The 18,907-nt window shown below is 42.8% G+C and overlaps 1 protein-coding gene across 3 annotated transcripts in view; it reads right to left on the bottom strand.

Annotated features, from left to right (window-relative positions):
• Positions 1-18,907, bottom strand: part of LOC133405836 (zinc finger protein GLIS1) — a 106,629-nt gene that overhangs the window by 11,744 nt on the left and 75,978 nt on the right. For 2 of the 3 annotated variants that reach the window (XM_061682777.1, XM_061682779.1), the window contains exons 6-8: positions 17,599-17,709; positions 12,885-13,026; positions 8,080-8,257 (exon numbers count right to left, since the gene is read on the bottom strand). In XM_061682777.1, the coding sequence (XP_061538761.1) occupies positions 8,080-8,257; positions 12,885-13,026; positions 17,599-17,709 (431 nt within the window). The remainder of the gene's footprint in view (positions 1-8,079; positions 8,258-12,884; positions 13,027-17,598; positions 17,710-18,907) is intronic. The other variant, XM_061682778.1, reaches the window with a different exon arrangement.

The raw sequence follows: 18,907 nt of genomic DNA, 5'->3' as shown, positions 1-18,907 counted from the left end.
TTATGCTTGAACATGGTGTTCGCTATGGACAATCCGTGGTGAGCACAGAAGTCCAATAACAGAACTCGCTCGGGTTCTGATCTGGGGGGCCGTTCCTCCCAATCACGCCCTTCCAGGTCTCACTGTCATTGCCCACGTGAGCATTGAAGTCCCCCAGCAGAACGTCGGAGTCCCCAGCGGGAGCGCTCTCCAGCACCCCCTCCAAGTACTTCAAAAAGGGTGGGTACTCTGAACTGCTGTTTGGTACATTTGGCACAAACAACAGGCAGGACCCGTCCACCCCACCCGAAGGCGGAGGGAGACTACCCTCACGTCCACCGAGGTGAACCCCAACCCACAGGCGCCCAGCCCGGGGGCAATAAGTATTCCCACACCTACTTGGCGCCTCTCACCGTGGGCAACTCCAGAGTGGAAAAGAGTCCAACCCCTCTCGAGAGGACTGGTACCAGAGCCCAAGCCGTGTGTGGAGGCGAGCCCAACTATATGTAGTTGGAACTTCTCAACCTCACACACCAGCTCGGGCTCCTTCGCTGCCAGAGAGGTGACATTCCACGTCCCTAGAGGCAGCTTCTGTAGCCAGGGATCGGATTGCCAAGGTCCCCGCCTTCGGCCACCGCCCAGCTATGACTGCACCCGACCCCTATGGCCCCTCCCACAGGTGGTGAGCCAATGGGAAGGGGGACCCACATTACCTTTTCGGGCTGTGCCCGGCCGGGCCCCATGGGTGCAGGCCCGGCCACCAGGCGCTCGCCTTTGAGCCCCACCTCCAGGCCTGACTCCAGAGGGAAGCCCCCGTGTCCGGGCAAGGGAAACCTAGATCCATATATCCTACTAGAACATCTAAAATGTATTTTGGGTTAATCAGACAAATAATTTCAGTTTTTTTTTCAGTTGAGTTATACAGGTTCTTGGTCACAGTATTGTAAAAAGTTTTGAAATGATTTATCGTGGTCTAATTTTTTTTATATCACAAAGTCATTTGTACAATGGGTTATATCCACTGGACCTGCCGAGCAAAGGTCCTTTATTTGCAAACATTCCGAAAATGTCTGCGGGTGAATTAGTAGATGGTGAATTGCGAATATACCGGACTGCGTTTTTCCTAGGCGGTCGGCGGCCGAGCGATATTTCCTCGAATTCCGCAGATACCGTGAGCCGCGGCGTCAACGGACAGCGCCCAAATCTCATCTTCGTTTTTCACCTGCCTCTCGTTGTCCCGCTCGGGAGCGAGGCTTCCAACTCCTTAGTTCTCCCGCAAACAACCGATCATGAGGTCGCTGCGATGGATGACTGGGAACGCTTCTGGTTCTGGTTAACAGAACGAGAAACATCCCGGCTAAAAGCTGAGCGCGAGCGATGCCAGCGCTTAAGGCTCCGAAGGAAGAGCGAAGCCATATTTTCTTGACAAATATAACATTCCGTGAGGCTTGCGATAAACAACGATCTTAATCACGAGCCGTCTTGACGGCAAAACGCTTCACATAGACTTTGCACCGTAAAGGCCGTAATCTGTGACGACCGCATCTTCAAGTGACAGCTTCGCAACATTAAATTCACGTATTGAATTTGTGGACCGGCCAGGTCACCTTTCATGTTGGTCAGCGCTAATGTTTGCGTTTACGTTTGTGTTCAGAATTGCTTCAAACTAGGGTTTGGGTTTCAAAACAGGTTTAGCGTTTCAAAGAAGCGTTAAGGTTTCAAATTGGGCTTTCAAGCCTGGGATTGGATTTCAAGTCAGGGCAAGGGTTTCAAACAAATTTCAAAGTTGTATATTAGGGGTTTTAAGCCCTGGTTAGGGTTGCAAATAAGGGTTCGCGTTTCAGACCAGGGTTAGGATTTTATGACAAGGTCTTAAATTACAGTTTCAGATAAGGTTTACGGTTTAAAGCCAGTGTTTAGGTTTCAAATTGAGGTTTTAAACAAGGGCAAGGTTTTCAAATTATGGTTTCAAGACAGGGTTAGTGGTTCAAAGTAGGGTTTTGAGACAGGTTTATGGTTTCAAAGTAGGGTTTCGAGACAGGTTTATGGTTTCAAAGTAGAGTTTAAAAACTGGGTTAGGGTTTCAAAGTGGGATTTCAAGACAGGGTGAGGGTTTCAAAGTTGGGTTTAAAAACAGTATTAGGGGTTCAAAGTAGGGTTTTGAGCCATGGTTAGGGTTTCAAAGTACGGTTTTGAGACAGGTTTATGGTTTAAAAGTAGGGTTTCAAGACAGGGTTGGGCTTTCAAAGTAGAGTTTCAAGACAGGGTTATGGTTTCAAAGTAGGGTTTCAAGACAGGGTTAAGGCTTCAAAGTAGGGTTTTAAGATAGGGTTAGGGTTTCAAGCAAGGGCTAGGGTTTCAAAGTAGTGTTTCAAGCAAGGGTTAGGGTTTCAAAACGGTATTAGGGTTTCAAAGTAAGTCCAAACATATTTTGAAACCCTAACCCTGGCTCAAAGCCAGGGTTAGGGTTTCAAAATATGTTTTTGAGTCAGAGTTAGGGTTTAAAAGAAGGGTTTTGAGACAGATTCAGGGTTTCAAAGTAGGGTTTTGAGACAGGTTTACGGTTTGAAAGTACAGTTTAAAACTGGGTTAGGGTTTCAAATGAGTGTTTTAAGACAGGTTTAGCGTTTCAAGATCAGGTTTAAAGCCTGGGTTACGGTTTCTAGATGGGATGTCAAATTAGTATTTAAAACCAAGGGTAGAGTTTCAATCCTGAGTTACTGTTTCAAAATAGCGTTTCAAGATTGTTGGGGTGTCGAGTTCGGGTTTCAAGCCAGGTTTCTATTTCCATTCATTGCAATGGGAATGTCCTTTTTCAAAATGCAAACACATTTTTCTATATTTCTTACTGCCAACGTAGTTAAGTGAGCAGCGCAAAAATAAAAAATATTTTGCGGCTGGAGAATGTGTGGAAGACAGATGGACAAACGGACAGCCATGACGCCTGCCAGCGCCTCACAGTAGGATCTCTTAATGCACGGCCGTTTGCCACTCTAATTCAATTAGCCCGTGTCAATCACTGCTGCGCTATCAAAACGCCTCACGCTAACATTTGCACAGGGGCCCTAATATCAACACGCGGCAGTCAACGACAACATTTACCACCCATCTCTCCGGGAGCGCCAATAGACGTTCGCACGCTCGCTAAACCCTCCGCAAACCGATTTCAACTGGCATATTTTAATAATAGCGGCGGGAAAGTGACGCAAAGTCCGGTGACTCTAAATGGGCCGTTTGAGTCAGGGTAAACACATTTAAGCTGTGAGGTCAGAGGCTGCCACACCGCGCGCCGCTTGATCATTCGGTCCGAATGTTTAACGTCCCGCTAAGCCGTTTGGGAAAAACAAGTGCACCGCTCGTGTTGACTTTGGCAGCGGACTGTACGGCCCGGCCTTGAAACACAGAAATCAAACGCTCCATCGTTAGAGAAATGGAAGTACAGTGAACCCTCGGTCAGCGCGGAAATACGTCGCAGATCCGCCCTGCAGTTGGCGCGATGCCGCGATATTGTGATCCTGAGCAGAGTCGTGGTTCACTATTCACAAACTCACCGACAGACTTTCATTCTATCCGGTATATGTCCAACCTAGTTCCGCATTCGGCAAAATGGGTCTAAGCGCTTCCATCCGGTCCGGATGAATGGCGAAGGGGACCGACCGTAACAAAGCAACCGTTGGGACTTTCAACGTCTACGTCTTATTATAACGAGCCACCAGACATGACAATATTTCATGTTTAGGCTTCGTTCGTGTTTACATGTCTCATATTTGCATAAATAAATGATATACATGTATCTAACTGTTGTGCAAAGACACCAGCCATAAAGAAAACCAAATTTTAGTAAGTTCAGCTTTAAACAATCATATAATCAAACTGTAGTCATGCTCATTGGCATGGCATAAACAGGAGGTCAGCAATACCATATTCCGGGGTTGATCGTGTGACTTTCCGCATGGAGCAGATTCAAATCAACTCAGTAAAATGGGTTTGTTAAGACCCGACATACACTACCAATCAAGCATGTTGGTGATCAGTGTTCAGCGAGAGCATTAAAAATAAATAATAGCCAGTTTATCTCACATCTAATGGAAAGAGAGGGCCAACGAACCAACTGATAGAGAGAGTCATGATTGTAGTGTAGCTAGCACACGAGACGAACCTGCGTCAGGAATGATAAATGGAGAAGAAGGATAGTAACGGGCAGGTTTGTCGACTGCATCTTCGTAGTCCAGAGCAGACAAAAACACGGCTTCAGCAATCCTCGTCCTACAAAAGCGGGTAGTAACCAATTTTCTGCCGCAGTTTGGTAACAAGGGTGTCGATATGGATTGAAAAAGTATTTATTTGTACCCAGAGACTCTCACAATGTTGAAACTGTTAGATGCAGAAATAAAAACATGATCAAGGTTAAGGGTTTTAGCCTTGGAGAACAACATCAATTAGCGCTGACCAAAATTTCAAAGACAAGCTTGAGAGAAACAAGGGCTTCTTAAAAAATATAAAAAGAGAGTTGCAGGTTTTGTACTACTTGTGGAACAGTGTGAGTTATACACTGCAAAATCTGTCATCAACGGAAAGATGTTCATTTCTGGAGACACTATCGTTAATATGAAGCGTAAAAAGCACCGTATCCAGAATTGACCCCTGAGGGATACCATTGGTAACAGGTCCGACTGGATACACATTTTTTTTTTTTTTTTTTTTTTTTTTTACACTTTTATGACTGTGAAACCATATAAATGTTTCATCACCTGATCATATTATATAGACACATACACAACAAAATGATGGATACGTTATGAAATCAGAAGTCAAGGATACTAGTTTGTTCAACTTTTGTTTAAGTTACTGTAAAAAGGGGTTTGGTATGTTCCTGTTATTATTTATTGCATATTGCTGGCGTAGGGCGGACACCTCGCATCTCCAAAACCCAAAAAATGGCATATTTGTTGAGCCAATAGCATTGCATCGTTAAAGAGAGGAAGCCATTTTCAACAGTTTATATCGGTAAAAAAAAAACTGTAAATATAACATACCCACGTGGGGACTGTATCCATCCATCCATCCATCCATCCATCCATCCATTTTCTGAGCCGCTTCTCCTCACTAGGGTCGCGGGCGTGCTGGAGCCTATCCCAGCTATCATCGGGCAGGAGGCAGGGTACACCCTGGACTGGTTGCCAGCCAATCGCAGGGCACATACAATACAAACAACCATTCGCACTCACAGTCACACCTACGGGCAATTTTAGAGTCTCCAATTAATGCATGTTTTTGGAATGCGGGAGGAAACCGGAGTGCCCGGAGAAAAGCCACGCAGGGCACGGGGAGAACATGCAATCTCCACACAGGCGGGGCCGGGGATTGAACCCGGGTCCTCAGAACTGTGAGGCTGACGCTCTAACCTGTCGGTCACCGTGTATGTATCAAATGTATCAATTTGTGAAAAAAGTATGAACTTGACCAAATTTAGACATAGCAGGTTTCGGCCTGATGCCTGCGATGTGATGATTTAAAATTCTGGCACAAATTTTTGCAAGGATCACAAAGTTGATTTGTGACTTGATTTGCTTTCGCGGGTCTTGACACCTGTGGGTTAGGGTTTCAAACTAGGCAGGTTGAAGTTTTCTGAGTAGGGTTTAAAAAGAGGGTGAGGGTTTCACAAAGCGGTTAGGGTTTCAAACTAAGATTTCAAGGCTGGGTTAGGATTTTGAGTTTCAAATTACAAATTTAGGGTTTCAAGTTCGGATTTCACGCACGCAGGGGTTCAGGTTTCGAGGCTGAGTTAGGATTTCAAAGAAGGGTTTCAAGCCACGAAGACGTTTTCAGAGTAAAGTTTCAAGGCAGGTTTAGGGTTTCATCCATGGATTAGCATTTCAAATGTGCATTTCTAGACAGGCTCCGGGTTCCAAATGAGCTTCTCAAGCCTGGGTTAGACTTTCAAACAGGACTTAAGATTTCAGGGAAATCACCCGCAAAGAAAATTTGCCCAATTCCTTACTTCCGCAAGACATTTGCACTCACTCTTGCAAGCTAAGCACAATAAAACCTTTATAGCAAGCCGGATCAGATCTCTCCCTAGGAAGTGCCAATACATCGGATTTCCCGTCGAACGTACCCCAGCGGGCGTTCGGTCTCTCCGATGCGGAGATTGATGATCGGCCACGGCTGCTTGTTTGTTCTTGTACGAAGCAAACGAGGTGTAAATGACATGTTGCTACAAGCGCATTGCACAATGGGCTTCTTTGGCTCTGCCTCCACAGCACTTGCCGAGTCGGCGTCCTCACAGGGGACCGCTGGTCCTGATGTAAGAATGTTTAGCGAATAGATGACCCCCCACCCCGCCCCCCATGCACGCCGCTTTGACAGTTCGCTCTCATTAAAGACATGAATCACTTCCAGCAAGGAGAGGTTTGCTCATCGCTCCGAGGCTGTTGGGGGACATTATGAACACCGAGTCGGGTGCCAGAAATAGAGCAAGTGATGTGTCACGCCGACCTCGCGGTGACCAGCCCGGCCCCTCGTCCCCATGGAGGGGGGATATGCGAACTCATTTCCAGGAAGAAAGGCCAAACAGGTTTTTGTCAGCAGGGCCGAGGGGTTTATCCTCCAAACGGGTTCGCCCTGCATTCCGCCGGGAATGAGGATGAGAAATCGATGGAAAACAAAGTTGTGACCCTCATAATATTATCAGTGTGATTCATACATTTATCAAGTTGTACAATCACGACGACGCTCTCGGTACGGTCAAGGGACGCTCACCTTCTCCAGCGCTCGGCTCCGCTCGCGACAGTATGATATGCACAGCTCCACCATTACATCGACGGGAGAAAATGTGTAATTAAATTACTCTTGCTTTTGGACATTTCCGTGATTATAATTTTAGTCACATTTGGAAAATAGCCGCAAAAGCTCCAATTATTTATTTATTTATTTTCATATCACGTCGTCCTTCAAAAGCGGACGCTTGTGATTGGCTCTCTCTGGTCAAGTGCCATTCTGCTGTAGTGTCAAACAGGACACATTTTTCCAAATATGACCTGGAGCACCACCTTGTGAGATTTTGAAAAGCTTACACTCATAGTTACACTTTTGAACACATTAAAGAACATTAACCTTTGAACAGTTTCTGCTTTATAATTTTTGACTTTTTTTTTTTTTAATGGACCATTTACTTTTTACAATGTAAAAGATGTGGCTTGGCTCAATAAAGGTTGGGAAACGCTGGCATAAATACGTACGCCACCTTTTCATCCATTTTCACTTCCCGCGGGTGGAATGACCAAGTGTCCCATTACTTTTGCAGGATGCAGTCACTTGTGCTGTTTAGAAATAATAGTTCATATTAAATCAAGAGGTTTCGCATTGCCAGAGTGTTTTAGCTCACTCATCTCATGTGTATATATAACATAATATTGGGCTTAGAAATAGTAAATGCGTGAAATATAGCCACGTAACGTTAATGCTTATAGCATATTGACACAAAGCAGGTTACAGTGATTCAACCCCCAAAAATATTTTATAAATACACAAATACAAAATATTTATGTAGTAGGAAAACCTGATTCCCCGTCCCCCAGTCGTAGTTGGAACATCATTAAATATACAGAAAACTAAATTAGTGAACTTGCTTTTGACCTGCCCGTGGTCTCCGGCGGATCTGAATGACGCAACTTCCCGTGGATCATGTGACTTGTGACTTGATATTGACATTTTTTTTACAATCAGGACTGAGTGTAAAGTTGAATTTAAACTACAGTGTGCCGCCGCTATTCGCACCGGGCCGGACCGCGATTAGCCGAAATTTTAAGAATTCATTTTATGTATGAAATATGCAATCAGATCAATGTGGAGAACATTTTGCTTGATGATTTTTATTTATTTTATTTATTTATTTGTGGTAAGTTGTATTGTACATTTATGCACTTTATCTTCTACTGCAGACAGTATTTACCACAAAAATAAAACAATTAAAATAAATGCAGGATATCCACGCAACAGCAAATCATGAAAAGGCAAATTTCTCTGCGAATAACGAAGGGCAGATTCCCCCCTCCAAATCCACAAATAGGTAAATATGCGGGGGTCCGCTGTACTCACCCGTCTATGGTGCCCTCCATGGCGGCCATGGGCGACAGGTGACGCGGGCTGTTGAGGTCCGGGTCCAGGCAGTGCTGTCGGGAGGGCAGGTCAGCGGCGGCGGCGGGATTAGCGGCGGGGGAGAGGAGCTCGGCCGAGGCGCCGCGGTGGTGGTGGGCGCCGGAGACGGCGTACAAGCCTTGAAAGAAAAAACAAAAGCTAATTGGTGGAAGGTGCCAAAGGTACTCCGGGCATCTCGTCTTTCGGCACATCCAAACGACTTCTGATGGCAACCGGGCTTTTGTTTTGACAACCTCCGTCCGATCGCATGAAATGTTCTCTTTTTTTGTGTGCGTGTGCAATTTGTAATTGAAGGTGGGCTTTTGTGCCGCCACGGGGGGCGAGCTTTCAGCTGCTTGTAGTTAGTACTGAATAATAAACTAAAATGTTACATGTGCAGGAGAACGTTTGAAAGGAAGAAGAAGCGGTTATGAGCGTGCCTGTGTTTAGTGTTTTGCAATCATTATGGAGCCAACAGCGCAGATCGATAACTGAATGGCATCATTGCCCGAGTCATTTTTGAACGTTTTCGGGAAACAAGCAAAAAAAAACAAAAAAAAAAACAACAAAATTCAACTAACAAGAAGAGTCCAGTTCCCTCGGGTCAACTTTTACGGATTACCGTGACCTTGATGACTGAGAATCCACGCAGTCCGAGCAAATAATACATTTTTAGCAAGCACGTTGGTGTTTTCTATTGAGATTGTGTCACTGTGTTAAAATTGACTTGCTGTTAGGCTAACAATAGTTTACATTTAAAAAAAAAAAAAACGTCATAAAAAACACAGCTGTTCCTTGACATACAGTACAAATTTAATACGTTTCCGTGAACACGCTTATGGCACCAGCGTACATGGGGACGGTCAAAACTCAGTCATTTAAGAATATATGCCTGTGAGTATTGCTATAGTATCTGTCTACATGTGTTGCTCAACCGTTTGAGTTGAAATATCCGTTGCTTAAAGGCTCGGAAGACTGCAACGCTGATGCTATTTATTAGTCAGTGTATGGCGTTTTGCATTGTTTGTTAGCATTAAGCTAAACTGACTCTTCTTAGGCAAAACTATGTTTTTGTTTGAAATACATAATTTGTAATTTCCTTTGTTTCATGTTTAGTTTGACAGTAAACGTCAACTGGGAAAACACGATACCTCTTTTTCTCTTTTTTTTGGCTTTTATTGTTCACTATCTGCCAAACTGATGCTTGTTGTGACGTTGAGTTCGGTGTCACTATACAATGCTCGCATCTCAAGTTTTCTTTTCTCGAAAAGTCTTAAGTCGGGTCGCTCTTATCTTAAAGCACCACTTTAACGGGCAATTACAAACCTTTCTGGGTGGGCGTCAATTACTTGCAGATTTCCGCTATTAGTGCGTGTGCTGTGCAATACCATATCTGATAAATAACTTGCAATAAATTATTACCGTATGTCATATGTTAAAAAAACAAGGTGCATAGCTACATACATGCGGGGATTGGCACGGCAATAAAACAAACAATAAACCAGTTACTCCTCCTTTGGACCAATTAAAAGCTCTGATATCATTGTGACTTGTCATCACATAAAGTCCTTGCTTAAATAAAGTTATTTTTGTATTTTCTTTTAGAACAAAAGGTGCATTTTTTTTCGGAATAAAAGGCATCAAGGTGTAATATTACAAGAATACTTTTTGGGAAATTCACTTGTTAAAACATGACTTACTTCCTTCCTTAAACATTGACTTAAATATCATCACATTATGACTTCATCTTGGAATCTTCTAATATTCTCGTGAGATGACATTTTATCCCGACAAAATCCATCCTTATGTGACTTTAAAAAAGAGGGAAACTATTTTTTAAGCTTTTTTCATTGTGCCAAGTCATCAATTAAATTTTTTTTTTTTTTTTTTTGCACATATGTGACAGCAAAAACAGATTTTCACTTTTTGCTTCTGTACTTAGAGTGGATATAAAAGGTCTACACAACCCTGTTCAGTGCTAGGTTATGATATAAAAGAAGTTGACCAAATCATTTCAGAACTTTTTCCACCATTGTCACCTATGACCAGTACAACTCGGAAAAAAAAAAAACTTTCCAAAAAATAAACTGCTAATAATGGGGATGCACCAGTGCGCACACCCTTTTATCAGTGGGGATGCGGCTGTGTTCAGAATGAACCAATCACATTCAAACTCGTGTCAAATGGGAGTTTGCGCACACTTGGCACCATTTTAAGTGCCTCTGATTCACCACCCAAAACGTTCTGTTGTTCTAGTAGGCTTTTCATGACTTTTGGTTTTGTTTTTTTGCTTTCAAGCAGATGCCTGACGTTTTTTTTGCGAACAGTGACAGCTATTTGGAGCTATTCATAATTGCTTCCACTTTGTCCAAGGCTCTGGTAACTTCCAGCTAAAAAAAAAAAAAAAAAAAAAAAAAAACAGCCCCAAATGTTGCTGCCAGCCATCATGCTTCACTGTCGGGATGCTACAAATGTGGGAAAATGTGCTCTGATCAGGTCAGGGTTAAGGGTGTGTCGACTTTTTATATCCCCTGTAAGTACATTTTCAGACGCGGATAATTGACGCCCATTATAATTGCATTGAATTTGTTTTTGTTTTTTAACCCAAAATTCTTGAATTAGCGGGGATAAAGCTCCACTAAATATTTTGGGGTTGGTTCCCTCAAAAAAAGAAAAACCGAAACGAAAAAATGAAAAAAAAAAAAAAAAAGGGGAAAAAAGAAACCACTGAAAAAATGTAATAAAATCATCGGATAGCGGAATCCGCAGCTTCCGAGTATGATGGGGTCCGCTGTAATCTTTTCTACACAAGTACTGTATCTTTACTTGTATTTAAATGCAGAGTGGGACTGAGACTACTTTTGCCACCTGTGCCAGCCTGGAACACTTAAGCCATGGCGCACCTTTTAGCGTTTCGGTGGATCCTTGGGGGATTTTAGCGCAACGTCCAGGAACAGAGGGTCGGCTCTGGTGAACAGCCAAAAGTCAAAGTCTCCTTTTGGACGCACAAAAGACATGTTGAGCGTGCACACTTGTCAACGGTGCATTGAGTTCCAGCAACAACAATAAGAAGGCGCATCGGGGATTCTGGATGGCGTACAGGCACAAAACAAGGACAGATGTGTCCAGAAATACGGGAGGCCCACAGGGGCAGGCATCGCTCTTTGTCTTTAATATCTTCAAAATGCATTTCTCTCCCTCCTAATCCAAAGTGGTGTCAGTGCCCGCTGATGGGGGGGGGGAAAAAAAAAAACAAACAAAAAAAAAAACGGACGGGCGCGTGACGACGAATCAACGTTTCCTTCGCTCGCTCGTTGCCGAGAGTTCTTTGGATAAAAAGACCCATGCAAGCGGTGGAATACAAACGCAAGTCGGGTTTGGTTGTCACGCGGCGTAAAGGGTCAAATGTCAAGAGTACAAATATAAAGAACCACGAACGCAACCACACGTTGGCTTTTTGAAGCTCGTCAGGCTCACATTTCGTACGTATGCAGCCAGAACGCTGCCACGAAGTTTTGGGATTGGGAATAAAGTTTAGCGTCATTGAAAAATATGTATTGACACTGAAACAAGTATTGGCATTGAAAAAGATCCCGTTGAAAAATACATACCAGGTGTCAAACTTAAAGAGGCAATTATGTAAGGGTTTGAAATTACAGGTTCAAACTGTGGTTTAAAACAGGATTAGGGTTTCGAAACAGGGTTGGGGATTCAAGTTAGGGTTTCAAACACGGGTTAACGTTTCAAAGTAGGTTTTCAAGAAAAGTCGAGGGTTTGTAATTAGGGTTTCAAGACAGGGTTAACGTTTAAAGACAACATTGGCGTTTCAAGCTTGCTTTTCGTGCCGCGGTTTTGGGTTTCAGACGAGGCTTAAGGTTTCAAAGTCCAACCGCGGAACGTCCGCCGCCCGGACGCACGCGACGACCGTAACGCGTATCTCAAGTTTACGTACATCCAGTTTTCAAAATATTTGTGAAGCAGAAAATCTGTATTTTTCAGAGCACACGTCGACCTACAGATGCTGTATCTCGACAACTACCATGGCTACAGACGTGCTTCTGGTACGGAAATGTCCACGATCTACATATTTATATTCCACTTTATTCGACCTCTTGATCGCACATTTATGCCATGTACAGTTTCAAGATTCCTATCACTACCATTTCAGCTTTCCCAATCCAATCATGTGATCAAAAACGTCATTTCCAGCTGTCAAATTTCCGAGTCAAAGAGGGTATTATGTTTTTTTTTTTTTTTATATCAAACTTAACCTGAACAGTAGGTAAAGGTTGAGATTGTCTCTTCTTGTAAGGATGCAAACACTATTTCCATTCAGATGGTGATGGTGTAATTCCCCCGAAAACAATCAAATGGCTCCAGCGTGCGCACCAGAATTAAAAAAAAATAAATAAAAATTCTGCGTGCGCCAGCAGGCAGTGTTTTTGACAATTATCTTAAAAAAGATTTTGGCTCACCCTAACTTGCTGACTGTCTGTTTACTGGCTCGTATTGCAGTTTGAGGTCGGCTATTGTTGACTGTCAACAGGTCCAATATAATGACGGCAAAATTCAAAAACTAGGTCCCCCTAGAAACGACGCTTCACGACTATACGCTAAACTACTATAGCAATTGAATTTCAAACCAATATCGGCGCATTTTGACAATTGATTATCGATATCTGTGTCTGCTTTTGAACTCCTGTCTCCTGCGTGTTTGCAGCTAAATGACAGCATGTGACATCCAAGGATCGAGCTTAGGCTCCAACCTGCGAACACGTCTTGGCTCAGCCCCGGAGCGCAGCCTTCCTTGTTGCCGTACAGTTGCTGCGTCTGAGCCGAGGTCTGCAGGTGCGCCACGGACACGCAGTCGCTCAGCACGTCCTGCTCCAGGTGAGGACACGGACGCAGCTGAAAACAATGCACAAATCATCACAGACACTCACGCAAAGTACACACTCGATTTTACTCTGGCGTGGGAATGCGAAGTTGAGGAGTCGTAATAAAAATAATAATGCATACTAACACATTGATGTCACGTTTAAAACGATGAAGCTACTTTAGACTACTAGTCCTCAAAGTTTTTAAACCAAGTGCCACCTGAAAAAAAACAAAAAAAAAAACGTAGCTCTCTGTGTTAATAAAAAGGTTTTATTCCTAAAAATTACATTTAGTATTGTTGTAACCCACTGTAACATTATGCTTGAATATAGTAAAATAAAAACACCTGGAATTAATAATGCAATCAAAATGTATTGACCATAAAAGTTAAGTAAAAATGTTTTTTAACTTAAAGGTAAATACAACTGAACTGTATTAAGGCAGTGATTCCTTAATGCACCACTAGAGGGAGTTAGCGTACCACAACTCTAATCGCTGCGTTAGATGATTTGTACTGTAACACAACAAACAACTGAGGCTCAAAATTGGACATATAAAAGAAGAAAGAGGCCATTAGATTTTTGGTTGACTTTGATTAGCTGGCCAGCAAACACAACTCATAATAAAAGCCTAGATTAGGCCAATGTAGAAACCAACCGAGTAGGATTAATACATCCAAACGATGCACATCGGTGAAGACCCCTCCACGCAGCCCGGCTTTCCCAATTTTGTGGCGCCCCCTGGAGGCCACGGCGCCCTTAGCGTTGGCCGATAATGCCTAATGGGCGAATAAGTTGTAAAAAAAGAAAGAAACCGCGAGTCAGAGGGAACAGCGAGATGAGCGCAACAGCTGCCTTGCGTTGTATACACCAGTGGTATCCACTGTTTAACATGCAGCAATAAAAAGTGTATATTTGAGGTACCAGGATGCTTCACTTTCTGTTTATCAGCCACAGCCCCGCTCGCGAGGAAGACATGCAAACGGCCGCAAATGTGCACTTGGTTTGGCGTTCTTTCATGTGCGCTTGTGATAGTCCATGTTGTTCTCATTGTCAGCGAGACCCCGCAAGCAAACAATCAGGCCATACTTTCGGCCTATACTATAAACAAATATTGTTTGTAAAGTCTCGTGTGTGCTGTAAAGCCCACATTGTTGTGAGCCAACTAATAAAACACACAATCACTGAGCCACGATGTAGCGCTCCACGGGAGAACGTTCTCACGACAATTTAGCAGGATTTGCTACGAAAAGTCGCGTCATTTGTCGAAGCACACATTCATTTACGAATGCGATAAAACTAATACGCCATAACCCTAAACCAAAATACATTGTATTTATGCCTACATTTTCTAACATACAAATTGAATCTTTGAAGTTCAACACAAGCCATAAATAAATATAACATCAAGTCAAACATACGTAAAACATCATAATGCTATTAATGATATGAATACAGTAAACCAATGCTTAGAGCGGAAAAGTGCGAGAAATTGACGACCGCCCCCAGTAATGTTTATAATTGCCTCAATTAATATTTCCAAACCATAAATATACCATGAACTTATGACTCTAATTTTCCAGTAACAACCCAGGCTCCTCCAAAGGTCAAGATGTATCACTTGAACAACAGCTTCTTGACAATAATTGCTACTTTCTTATTAGCCTGGACTTTGCCGCCATCTTGTGGCATCGTAGGGCATTGCAGAAAGAGCACCAAAAAAGAAAAAAAAGTCGATTTGTAAAGAAGTGCAGAGAAACCACGAATAGGCGGGGTTCTCTGTATCTTTGGAACATTCTACAAGTGGGAAAATGAAATTCAGCACTGTTAACATTAAAACATAAAAAGAAGAATATCTGTCTTGTTCATAATATTTTTGATTTGATCTTGTTGTTCTGAACAAACTTTGTTTTTTTTTTTTTTTAACTAATTTGCTGAGCTGCGCCGGCTTACTTTACGCCCAAACCGGAGGGAAAAGGAACCAGGCTACATCCTGTTCAGCCGCTTAGCAACCAGTACCAAATACCAAATATGGGCACGCTTGCGGTGTGTCATCACTGGGCCGCGAAAACCAAAATGCAGTGTGTAAAGCTCCTTTTCAATTTGGGGCACAGTTGCCGCGGCAGAAGGCGCCCACCTCGTGCGGCGCCAGCCTCTGCGACACGGCGCTCCGGTACCCGTACCACACACACAATGAATGAGTTGGTTGACGCCACGCTGCGCTGTGGTTAGTGCATGCAACCATCCATTTTCTGTAGAGCATGTCCTCATTAGAGTCTCGGCTGAGCTGGAGCCTATCCCAGCGGACTTTTGGGTGAGAGTCTGGGCACACTCTGCACTGGATGCCAGCCAATCCCAGGGCACATATAGGCAAACAATCATTCACACTAGCAATCAAACCTATGGGCAATTTTGAGCAAGGGTGTCAAACTCTTTTTTTGTTGCAAAACCATATAAATGTATAATCGCCTCACATGATTCCAATTACACAAAAAAGTGATAATAGCTAGTTATCCATTTAATCAGAAGCTAATGAAAACGATTGAACTTCATTTTTTATTAAAAGGGGACGGGTAACAAAAAAAGGCTTGCAATGCTCAGTGTTATTAAAGGTTAAGACAATTTACAATTTTGGTAGTTTAGCAAGAAACATGAAGTTGACGCACATGATTTGATTTCGCGGGCAAGATCTGGCCCCCGGGCCTTGAGTTTGACACCTGTGGTTTAGAGTCTTCAATGAAACTAATATGCATGTTTTTGGAATGTGGATGCGATTCTAACCCAGAAACCCAAAACTGTGAGGCACATGTGCTAACCACTAGCACACCGTCCTGGTTGTTCAGTCTTGAGTCATTGTTTTTTATTTTTTTTTTATTTTCCATTTCCAACTTCATCTTGTGATGTTAACTTGAGCTGATATGTTTAAAATGAATCAAATGTGGCGCGGTCGTACTTGAAGTCAATCACTGGGACATGACAAGGTCAGCTTCAGGGATGTTTTCATTCATCGCCGTCATTCCAAACCTTCCAATCAGGCGCATGTGTCAGTCATCTTCTTATTGCATAGAATTGCATTCACCCTTTGTTCCAACTTGATGGCTTTTTGTTTTTGTTTTTTTTGCTTCCCGAGCAATAACATACCTCCGCAGAACTCTTAAAAGCAATCAAATTTGTCGCCGACTGGCATCTTTTTAAAACCAGCGTCATCGCAATACATTCATCGTCGTGTTGATTTCCCAGTGTAACGAGTAAATGTGTACACAAGCTACAACTCCTCCTGGGAGTCATCCCTGAGAAACATTTATCACGCGTAATCGGCGCTACGCTTACCACCCGGCGGCAACGCTCCAAAAAAGCGCTTTTGCTGTGAGCGCGCAGTTAAGAGCGCTTGTGTTTGACATTTGTCCATAACATCTGGGCCACGAGGGGATTGTGCATTACGGCTTATTAAGAATGCTACGAGCGCACATGTGTTTCCCTTTACGAGCCCGCAGCAAACAGAACACATCACGCGGCCTGCCACTATCCACAACAATGAATCCATTCTCTCTCTTATTTACTCATTTCCAGTCAGGGAGAAGAATGTGCCTTTGACCGTGAACACAATGAGTTGCGCTCAAACCTGATCTATTGTGGCGAAAATGAAAGACAGGCCCGAGCCAAAGCCAAATTACTCCGGCTAAACTGTGATAATGTGCAAAATGCAATGTTTGACTTGTGTAAGATTACGCGGGTGGGCAGGAAACCAACGCAATGTACTGGAAATGGCACTCCTGCAGGCTCAAGGGCTATATTTGACTTTATTTATCAATATTCGGACAGATGGCCCAAGTCGTTTGTACAGGTACATCATCTCTATAAATTAGAATATGGTAGAAAAGTTCATTTATTTCAGTACTCATACATTATATGGAGTCAAACACTTGGGAACATATTTTTTAGAGGGCAAATTCCAGCCTAATTGCTACATTCAAAATCATTTTCTTTGTTTCGTGATTGTTACGTAATATTCTAGTTCTAGCTAACTAAATGAAGCTTTTGACATGATCTAATTTATTGAGATGTACCTGTAGACGAGGTTAAAAAAAATATGCAAATAAGATACTGTGGCCGCCATACACAGCTGTGTAAAAAATGAAGAGCCCGTATTAACACGGCCCTTGGAAGTTGAAATTGAAAAACGACAAAATCTGCAGACTGACATTGGAAAACTGTTCAAAAGAAATATTGTATAACCCAGTTTGTTAATTGCTACCCACTTCCTGAAAAAGGTCCACACGTACGCAGTAAGAGAATGGAATAGTCCATTGTATGAGAAGGGAGGAGGGAGAGTTGGAAACAGTAATAAATTAAGCATTTTGATGTACTTTTTAAGCATGTCAATTAATACTAAAACAATAATAATTGCTTGAAATTGATTTTTACGAGATGTTTGGTGGCTGCTGGAAATCTCAGGGCCCCGGGCAATAGCCTGTGTCCGCCATATTTTTCCCGAACCGTCCATTACACACTTCTCAGATATTTGAATAAAAGTCCATCTGTTTGAAGTGCAGGGAGATGCTGCATTTCGTACCCCCCCCCCCCCCCCCAAAAAAAATCTTACCTTTCTACGCACCTGTTGCTCTTTGGCCGAGTGGATCTTGACGTGCTTGCGCAAGGAGCTGGGGTCGGTGTATCGCTTGGTGCAACCGGGGATCTGACACGCGTATGGTTTCTGTAAGACGAAACAGAGTATTCCGATTTAGAAAGCAACGGGAATAAAGCGGGACAGGGGATGCCACTGGGATCAAAGTCGGAGGAAATTAGATTTTGGGGGAAAGTAAAAAGGTTAAAGTTGAAGTCTTACCTTCCGACTGTGGAGGGTACAGTGAATGTGAAGGAAAAGCGAGAGGGGAAAACAAGACAATTTATTAAGATACAACAGCCGCGACACAATTTTATTTATGTGGAATGAGCAACGTCAATTTAAAAAAAAAAACATCCTGCTTAATTAATATCAAATGCTAAACATATTTAGCAGATCAGCTGTCATTAAAAGGGGAATAGACTATCCAGAAAAGTTAGGTAAAATGAATCAAGCATAATATCCAACCACTAAAACTTTTTTTTTTCTCTTCTGGAATGCAAGTAAATAACCATAATTTGACATCTCAACTCATACAAAATAAAGCGTGTCATTATATTTTTTGCAAGACAATCAACTGGAAAATTCACACATGACAATAATAATGGTATTTTAGCTTTGTTTAGCAAGCATTATTTGTGTTAAAGAGCTGCTATAAACTGGGGTAACATAAAAGGCCATTTTGAAGTTCTTAAAGTAAAGTTGAAATTTAGCTGGGATTAAATTTGAATACACAGTGTAGCTGGATTTATGAGTGCCCAAATTTACAAATGTTTCCAATTACGAGCCATCGCTTGGTCAATTTCTTTGCTTTGTGCTGAGTGAGCGCCGGAAACTCCGAACTTCCCAACATCCAGCCACCATCAGTTCACATTGGCTCCCTCGCAGTAAAAGTACAGCTATCTGTTGGGGTTTGTGCTGGCATTTTCCTTTTTTTTTGTGTGTGTGTGCAGGTATTTTGCCCAATTTCGTTTTCTTTCTGACAATGGTATCACAAATGACAAGTGTAAAGTTGGAGTTTCCTCATCAATTTGGTTTCTCCTCATTAGCCAAGCAAATATAGCATGTTGTATGGCAACCGGGCTTTTTAAAAAAGAAAAATGTACCCCCCCCCCCCAACCCCCCTCAACCCCCTCTTCCCTTAACAGCAGTTTCCCCCCCTCCTTAGGAACATAAGATGCCTATTAAAGTGTAAGTCGATCCAGGTCTTTATTAGCTGTGCCTCCTCGTACGTTGACGACCTCTGTAAATAAGCCGATTTTGTTATTCCAAGGCGCTTACAGTGCCA

This window comes from Phycodurus eques, chromosome 8, assembly GCF_024500275.1.
Source record: "Phycodurus eques isolate BA_2022a chromosome 8, UOR_Pequ_1.1, whole genome shotgun sequence".
Taxonomy (NCBI): Eukaryota; Metazoa; Chordata; class Actinopteri; order Syngnathiformes; family Syngnathidae; genus Phycodurus; species Phycodurus eques.
This window is presented reverse-complemented; position numbering and strand designations above follow the sequence as displayed.